The sequence below is a fragment of the Ascidiella aspersa genome, chromosome 9 (genome assembly GCF_963924565.1).
Source record: "Ascidiella aspersa chromosome 9, kaAscAspe10.2, whole genome shotgun sequence".
Taxonomy (NCBI): Eukaryota; Metazoa; Chordata; class Ascidiacea; order Phlebobranchia; family Ascidiidae; genus Ascidiella; species Ascidiella aspersa.
The window spans coordinates 5,202,369-5,211,476 of NC_139455.1; the positions used below are offsets into that span (position 1 = coordinate 5,202,369).

At 37.1% G+C, this 9,108-nt stretch overlaps 1 protein-coding gene across 1 annotated transcript; it reads left to right on the top strand.

The window, feature by feature from the left end:
• The first annotated feature begins 1,095 nt into the window (after positions 1 to 1,095).
• LOC146132030 (uncharacterized) lies at positions 1,096 to 7,185 on the top strand. The gene is made up of 12 exons (XM_083397300.1): positions 1,096 to 1,269; positions 1,738 to 1,857; positions 2,072 to 2,165; positions 2,240 to 2,274; positions 2,347 to 2,410; positions 2,883 to 3,184; positions 3,654 to 3,710; positions 3,779 to 3,856; positions 3,923 to 3,956; positions 4,326 to 4,401; positions 5,031 to 5,233; positions 6,205 to 7,185. The coding sequence occupies exons 1-12, from the start codon at positions 1,237 to 1,239 to the stop codon at positions 6,339 to 6,341; spliced, it is 1,233 nt and encodes a 410-aa protein (XP_083253426.1). The 5' UTR covers positions 1,096 to 1,236; the 3' UTR covers positions 6,342 to 7,185.
• The last annotated feature ends 1,923 nt before the right edge of the window (positions 7,186 to 9,108 follow it).

Sequence of the window (9,108 nt, forward strand, 5' to 3'; positions counted from 1 at the left end):
CAAGTTTAACACCCACAAAAAATAATGTTAAATACAACAGTTAAGACACTTATTTGTGACAAGAACACTGCCAAATCATTTGGTGTGCCCTGAAAATTAATCACCTGTCCCACTTTTGTCACGCGTGCCAGGGGTTGCCGACCCCTGGTGTATCCTTTGTATTGAAATTAACACCTTGGTAATGTTAACCTTAAAATTGAACAAAATAAACCAACTGTGTGGTGTTCGAATAGTTCCATTTTTACGGCGCCACGTTATGACGAAACTTTTTAACTTTACTTCTAAAATAATTTTCATGTTTCCTAAAGTAAAAACTTGATTCGCGCCTGTCTGTAACCCGGGTCTCAATCCAGACAACACCCCATCCGTCAGAAATCAGTGCAGTTCTAAGCAAAAAGGTCTACGACAATCAGTGCATTCAAAGGATCAAAAAGTCCGACTTTTAGACTTTGAGGTCTTGGACAATGCACTAATTTGCATAAATGTGCATAAGAAGATTAAGTTTAACAATACTTGACCCAACCAAACCCAAACGCTAACCAGCGCCCTAACCCAAATAATGTGCGATAATTTAATAATTATAACGCTTCAGGCCCCAATACCTCAATTTGTGACGTAATAATCTTAAATACAATGGACGAGAAACCATCTTATGCCCATCCGAGTTTGGGCTTTTTTCCCCAGCATTTAAAGAATTATTAAAATAACGCACATTATTTGGGTTAGGATTCGGGTTAGCGTTAGGGTTTAGGTGAGTCAAGTGTTATTAATCCTATCTCATACTTTTTGTTATCTTTTCTGAACTTTTAATAAATATTTTTAATTTATCTACGCCGGGAGTTTACCTAAAGGTCCAAATCAGTGCATTGCCAGGACCTCAAGGTCTAAAAGTCTAGACTTTTCTGCCATTGGATGCCCTGATTGTCGTAGACCTTTTTGCTTAGAAATGCACTGATTTCTAACGGATCGGGTGATTCGCGCCTGTCTGTAACCCGGGTCTCAATCCAGACAAAAAATGTTTTAAGAACTCTATGTACCGAAAACGAAATCCTCACTGTGGAAATCCTACGCTTGACAAACCATTTTTATGTTTACATGTCAAAGGTTTTAATTGTGTGGATTTCTTACAAACCTAATTGCAGTGGCACTCCCTTGACACTAACCGTTATAATGCAATAAATGCTAAAGCGGTAGACTTGAAGTTTTGTCATGGAGAACAACTTTCATTATTAAAGAATGACCGACGTCTACAGTGCTTCAAACGAAACGGTACACAACCTTACCCTATTTTAAGCGTGCAATTTTTTCAGTTAAAAGTCCCTTATTTCCATGCATTTTTTTTAGAATGTACTCTAGTAAAAATAACGATATCTATGTGCCAAACAAAATTTTAGCATTAACTTAGGTACAGCCTTGGGCGCTGGTCCTACCACAACGAAATACCATTTGGGTTAGGGTGCGGGTTAGCGTTTGGGTTAAGGTGGGTCAAGTATTATTATTAAACAAAGAATATAATAATACTTGACCCACCCACACCCAAACGCTAACCCGCACCCTAACTCAAATTTTGTGCGTTGATTTTAGAACTGTGGTAGGATTCTAGACCAGCGCCCAGCCTTGCAGTTTAGGTTGTTCCTCAAATGTCTCCCCTGTGCAATATCCCTAGTTTTCAATCGGGCAACTAACTGAAATAGTGTTTTTTTACCAATTTCATTAAGAGTCATTTTTGTTGTTTAGGCGTCACCTTTAGCACTTCTAGCACAAGCATGTAGTCAAGTCTCTGTGGATGGCCCATCATATAATGATATACTAAGCTTTTCTTCTCAACAAAATGTGGTTTACAACCAAATCTGTGTGGTGCGTATTTCATATTAATTTTTGGTAGTTTATTTATAAATATGGCTTTTGAAGAGTGTTTGCCGTTTGCCCATTAAAAGACCTTTAAAACACATTACATTAATGAAAATTGTGTCCTTAACTCTGTTTGATAAATGCTGATTGTTGCATAATCATTTTTTTTGCTTATGTAATAAATGTACAATAAAATAATGCGTCTTAATTTATTTAATAGATATCACCTTGTACCCTGAATCCAGTACCACAAAGCAGTTTAGCTGGACTTGGACATTTCAAGCCTATTCGCTCTAAAGTTCCTTTGAATAAAGGTAGTCATTACCTCGATTTGTTTTTTTGATGTATTTGTTAAAATTGGTGTTACTTATACATTTATTGTTTTAAGACAAAGAGAGTTTACCACCTCCTTACTACAAAAAGGTATTGTCTTTTACAGCAAATAGATGTTTTCCTAGATTTTATTATATTGAAATAAATGTTGTTGTTTCACAGAATTCAAACACTGTGAATCAAAGTTCAAACAAGGGAATCTCCCAACAATTTAAATTAACTCCAGGTAAGTTAATTTGAAGTGTGATGTTCTGCTGTTGTTGTTCGGTTTTCTCTACTAAGCAAAATTTAGTTTAACTACAAGAAAGAATTTTTTTTACCTAATAAAACAAAGTCAAACTGAACATGGCATGTTTATTTAGCTTCCAAAATACTAAATAAAATTAATGTGGCTATTTGACTGAATCGCACTTTTACGCTTGAACCAAAACGTATGTTTATTTTTTGATTTTGGTTAAGGTTGGGTAGAGTTTCGGTTGTTGTAGTTTTAGCTTTATAATTTTCCAAGTTTTCTATAATTTCAATGTTTGTTTTGAAAATCGATTTAAATTACTTTGGTGTCGGGTGAATTCGTGAATAGCCTCTTCCAAATAAAATAGCTAACATTTATGTTTGAACCATGATACATGAAACTAAAATATTAGTTGTTTCTGAAAAATGCAATTAAAATTTTTTTGCGGTTTTATATTCTGATATAGATAACCTTGTTCCGGTTACCCAAAAAAGTGATTCAAGATTGCCAAATCCAGATGTTACTGCTAGTTCAAGGATCGAAGTGATTTCACATCAAGCAGATTTTGATGCATCTCAAAATTCTTTTGTTTTAACAAGCCAAAATGATTTGCCTTCTTTCGACGAGGTGGCTCTAACTGAAGAGGTCCAGAATGAAAGTTTGTCAGGGGCCATTGCCCAGGTTTCAGACAATCCTTTGAGCCAGGAGGTGACTCTTGCAAGTGGCAATAAAGAAAATATGAAGATCACTATACCTCCAAACACTTCGGTATTCCACTTAAACTCTAAATGTATTTCTATGGGCATAGCATTCACAAAATGGTAATGTTTAATCAGTGAATTGGTATTACTTATCAGCTGTAAATTGACAGTGCTTGGTTTTAACAAGCTGTTAATATCAAGTCTTCTTTTAAACTTAACAATATTAAAAAGTTTTTGAAATGTTTTGAACATAATGGCTGGAGCTTTAAGTTAGACATAGTGCATAGTAAGAATGTTAAAGCCTATATAGAAATAAATGACATTTTTAACGTCTCAAATAAGTCATTATAAATATTTATAAAAAAAATAAATCTACCTGTATATGAATATTTAAAAAAAAAACCTGTTATTTATGAACATTTAAATTTTTTTTTTTTTTTAATTTTTTAAGGTATATAATTTAGTTTTATGGATTAGCAGCGTACAGCACATCAGCTGTAACAACGCTTTTAAAAAATTTAATTTAATTTCTTTAGGCAGCCAACCTTAAAAAAATTCTTGAACTTGCAATGAAGGCCTTGGACGACTACAAGGTTAGAAATGTTTACTAGAAATATGTACCTTTGAATCCAGTTAAAGTTAAAACCGCACCAATTTTTAGGCATCAAATAAAACTGGACCATTGGTGATAACTGGAAACGTGCCATTGGAAATTAAGAAGCGCACCAAATCACTAAAGGTATAGGAATGCACTTTACTATGATTGAAGTACTGCTTGAAAATTTTGGGTTTATTCTTGTTTTAGGACACTGTGGCCGCTGCCGTTTCTTCAATACAAGGTTTGAACAAATTATGAGTCTTACTTTTGTTCTCCTTTTCACAATGTAAACTAACACTTGGTAAACATTTACAGAAGGCTTACATTATACTAACTTTTGTATAAGCCTAAATATTTAGCACCTGTTTGTGAATAAAGCATCTTTGCAAAATACCACAAAGCTAAAATAAAAAACCTTTCAAGTAATTATATTACGTTAACTAATTGTATTTTATGGAATTATTTTAAATCCAACTTTTCAAGTGGTTTATTTATAATGGATCAGTTGTCCTCTTGAGTTAGATGTGTTGGTTTAATGTTTTTGCAATTCGCATAATGTTGTACATTTGGACATTCGCCAAATGTTTAACCTATATGTTTTTACTTTTAGATGTCAGTTCAAAAAAGACTTCCGGGATAAAGAGAAGATTGCCCTGTAACTGTCCGAACTGCATGCTTGCAGGAAGGTAAGTAACTTAGCTGTGGTAATACCAAGCAATAAATGGTATGTCATGTCAGTACAGATGAGAGATATTTCCAACAGTACCGAACAACTATAGAATTTTATTGTGAAAACATTGCTTTGTTTTCACTTTCATGTGCCACATTATTTATCGGACCAAAGTTGTTGTTCTACTATAAAGCCCAAAATTTTGTTTCGATCCTAAACATTTGGTTTGGTCGGGATATGCTTAAATGCGTGGTAAGGCTGAAACACTCTAGCAACAAACAGACAGAGCAGGTGGGACACCGGATGCTCGCTGAAAGCTTCTTACTGGCATCCGCTCAAAAACGCCTTTGCGTACACTTTGGCAAGGATCCGCCGGCCTGAAGTCAATTACTATTAACCCACTTAAAAATGTTTAGATTGTTGTTTAATAGATAAACATATAAAATATTTAGGGATAACGTCAAAAGTTACGTCATAACACACAATGGGAAGGAGAGGGGCCACGTGTCCCCTCATTGGATCCCGCCCTAGTAATGTAGTAAATCGACGTTTTTCAACCATTTTTTTATGGCGATACAAGTTCTAAGCCTAAGTCTAACAGCTAAGTTGAATAAACGCTGGTAAACTAAGTGTTTAACTTCACAGACGACGCAGCGGCGACCCACGCACGCCTCGCCTTCACGTATGCCACCATCAGGGCTGCGACAAAACCTACACCAAGACCAGCAACTTGCGCGCCCACGTGCGGACACACACCGGGGAAAAGCCCTTCCGCTGCACGGCGCCAGACTGCTCGCGCCAGTTCATACGCTCGCACGATCTAGCGCGCCACATGAGAACACACACAGGTATGCACCAATATCGAACTGAAGCTGATACCCAATGCCAAGTGTCACTATCGGTACTCGTTCGATACTAGGGTGGTATCGGTGCCGATCCGATATTAATTTAATATAGGTATTTTAACCACTATTTACCATCCACTGCGGCAATTTCTATCTAGGAAGCTAATTAATCCTTAAAAAAAATGGTCGGTTAATAACGGGCGATAATTAAACTATTAACACTAAGAGCAAAGTTGGACCTAACCAAGGAAAATTTATCTTTGGACGTTTTAGTTAATCGATTTTGTTTGTATGAGAAAACTAATGACGTCATTGGTATCGAATCGGATCGCGATACTTTTTGTTTAAAATATCGGCTATCGGTATCGGATTAAAATGTTACGTATTTAGATATCCCTAGCACCAAGAGTGCTCAACGGGTTTCACTTCTGATGGCCAATGTTTATGATATACCAGGCTTTCATTGCCGCTTTTAGCCAATGAAAAAAAATACTGCCCAGCACCACATGTTTCCAACTTTCGTTTTATTGTCCATCAAACAGAAAACCGTGTCAACAAAAGTGGGTGACAGTTTTTACGAATGTCGTCACTAAGTTACCTTACGACGTCACGTAAAACAATTAATCTTATAAGTCACTTGGTATTCTTTAGCGAACTTGTGCGTAAATATGCAGGTCAAACCCTGTCTAATTGCGCAAACCGCGAAAAAGTTGCGTTATTTAGTTTAATTTAGCAACTTTCAATTTAAAACTATTTACGGCTCATTAGGCACATAATTGAGATCGCATTTAAATACGGAATTTATAGTCTAGTCTTATTTAGCAGAAATTGAACTTGTAGATTTCGTGAGGCCACAGTATATAAATAACGCTTAAGGATTCCTTTGGTAAAAAGGCTGGTGCCTGTCTGGATCTGCCCCTGATCACTGTTTGTTTTAACCAACACATTTTATGCACGTTTTTCTAATTTTTCAGGCGAGAAACGATTCCACTGCGAGCACTGTGGTCACGGTTTCATGCGCAAGGACCACGTTATTCAGCATATGCGGGTTCACATGAAGAAAAAACGCCCCAAGGATGTGTCGCAACAACGTGACAGCGTGGCAGCGTGACTGCGTGGCAGCGTGACTGCGTGGCAGCGTGACTGCGTGGCAGCGTGACTGCGTGGCAGCGTGACTGCGTGGATGCGTGGCAGCGTGACTGCGTGGCTTATTTTGTTGATGATGCAACATATCTGTTTAAGGTTGCTGATATTAAACCTTTTAACGTTATTTCCCCTGATTTGAGTTTATGGATTTCGTTTTTCGGCTTACTAATCATGAACTATTTAGTGTTTCTCAACATTTTTCGCCACGACCAAAATGCTAAACAAAAATGTAACAGCGAAGTTTGCCGACCCAATTCTATTCATTACATTTTTTATTAGGTTAACAAAACGTAATAGTGATAGCATAAAAAAAATCAATTTGATCATTATGACCCTTGTCTTTGTCCTATAGTTTTTATATAAAGATATTTTGCCCTGGACCTATCCCAATAAATCTACCCATGTAAATTCTAAACCATTGTTTTTGTGTCGCGACGCATGGGTTGCGAAACACTGATTTAGTTGATAGAATAGTAATGTTTTATTTAAAGCGTGTTCCTACGTTCCTGTTCATATTGCAATGAAATTCACCCATTCTCCCCAGAAAAATAACTATAAGAATCACTGGTTCTAGTGGATTTGTTTCGCATCGTGATTCGGAGTAAGTTTTTTTTACCTCTTCTGAGCTTGATTGTGTAATCGAACTTTTATTTATTGCCTTGTTTGTGACGATCGATATTACTTTTAGAAGTCAAGGTGGCTGTATACGTGTGAAGCTATTTTTGTTGTTGTTGCTTTCGTGTGCTGGCCCGCAGTGTTATTTTCTTTTTTTCTGTCTTTTCGTTAAATGTTTGCAATAAAGACACAGATTCCTATTTTTCCAGCCTGGTCAAAACGGACAACTTATTCCACGGTATTTCGCATACCACCTGCTTCGATTTAACTTTATAGAGCAGGGACGGCCAACCAGTCAGGGACTAAGAGTAACATTTCTTACTAAGTTAACCGCAAAAAGCCTCCACAAACGCATGGACGGAAATGAATTACACACATACCTTTGCTCTGCTAGATTATTGTTAAACATGTTGCGCAATAACAGTTTTACGTAGGCTACTGTGGCGAATCGGGGTGTTTAGTTAGGGGTAAGAAGGCTGCTGGCTCTGAAGACGAGAGCCGACGGCTGCCTAAGCTCTTACAAGTTCTTAATCCGACTCCAAAGGAGCAGGCCGCTAGAATACCTGTCCTTGACTTCTTGTACTCTCTAGACAAAGACACTTTACTCAGTAAATGTTGCCCGTCGAGTATATTAACAAATCTCAGCAGTACATACGATAAACGGAGCGGTGATTCAAGCCGCTGTCAGTAAGACGTATAAAATAGAATAGCTTGCGAAACGATCAAAGCGCACGATTCGGCGTTAGGTCACGCGTCAGTGAACAACGGTCACGTGTATAGTGACGTCAAATTAGGCAATATCGAGTAATATTGCATGATAAATGCTACAGCTACATAGAAGGAAATTTTGATCAACACTACGGAAACTCATTATTAAATGCCACCACGCAGTTTCTGAAGTCTGTTAACTTGATTCTACGAATAGAATGATAGTATCTAAGTATGTGTAGCCCCCGTTATTTTGTTTCAGGTGCATGGTAAAAACATGACACCAAAAATTACGACTGATTGAATTTAATCGCAATTTCTTCTTATAAGAACGTGAATGGTAAAAATGTGTGTGCTATTTTTATACGTTTTTATGCTTTTTAGACTGTGAAAATTACATACAAGTCGTTCCAACCTAAAATTCTAATTGAAATTCTGTTTTTAAACTAAGAGACTAAAAGTGCCGTTGGACAAAGTAGCAGTTTTGGTAAAATCTAACTTAGATTAGAACTAGAATTAGAGCACACAAGCAATTCACAAATTAGATTAGAATTAGCCGCATTTTGCCTTAATTCAATGAATTAGAAAACTAGAATTATCTAGTTGTCCAAGCCTGCTCGTGACATCATGAAAAACAAGTGCAGACTTGCTATACGGCCGAGAGAACAATCAGTCGTTAAGTAAGCAACTGGCGAAATACATTACTTGGAATCTGCTAGTCAAGTTAATTATTAACACAGCAAGGTGTCGCTAGAGATTACAATCTAGGCCCCAGCTAAGGGAGAAATAATAGGCCACTTGGTAAGCATGGCCCTTTTTTGCTGCTCGTGAGAATGGTTTCTCGTTCAGGTGGCGGGCCACAGGCTAAAGCGTCTAGACAAGACAGGCAGGTTAGCTTGTGATTTAGTTACAGTTTTTACCTTTGTTCATCAAGCCAAACAACACGGGAATTAGGAGAGACGTTGCTACTTGCGATACATTCAGCTTTATGGAACTGACAACGGCTTGTTTTGTTTGCTGAGATGCGGAACCGTTGTTTGAAAGCAATGCATTGCTAATTGAAACCGGAAATTTGTTTAAATTTAGAAGTGTGTTACTTGTGATGCGTTTTTCCTCTATATTATCCTGCGTATGTTATGCATTTACCTTGCAGTAGAAAGGCTCAGTTGACCTTAGGTTTCGCGCAAGTCATAACAAAGGTTTTAGGGCAACTAGACCAGTGCAGTTGGTGGCGAACCAGTAGCCAGTCCGTTTCCTCAATTAATTTTTTGAAAAGTTTCAGACACTTTACTAGATAAGGTTTAAATGTTTGCTTTCTTTTCCAAGATTAGTAAAAGGTTTTATATACAGAATGGTTTAGTGAGTTTAGTCAGTTAGTGGAAGGTCACTTTAACGTCACAATAGCCTAG

Excerpts from the sequence above, each read along its gene's own strand:
- LOC146132030 (XM_083397300.1), top strand. The coding sequence starts at position 1,237 with ATGACCGACGTCTACAGTGCTTCAAACGAAACG. Across the intron at positions 1,858-2,071 it reads TTTACAACCAAATCTGTGTG|ATATCACCTTGTACCCTGAA; the intron begins GTGCGTATTTCA and ends TTTATTTAATAG. Across the intron at positions 5,234-6,204 it reads CCACATGAGAACACACACAG|GCGAGAAACGATTCCACTGC; the intron begins GTATGCACCAAT and ends CTAATTTTTCAG.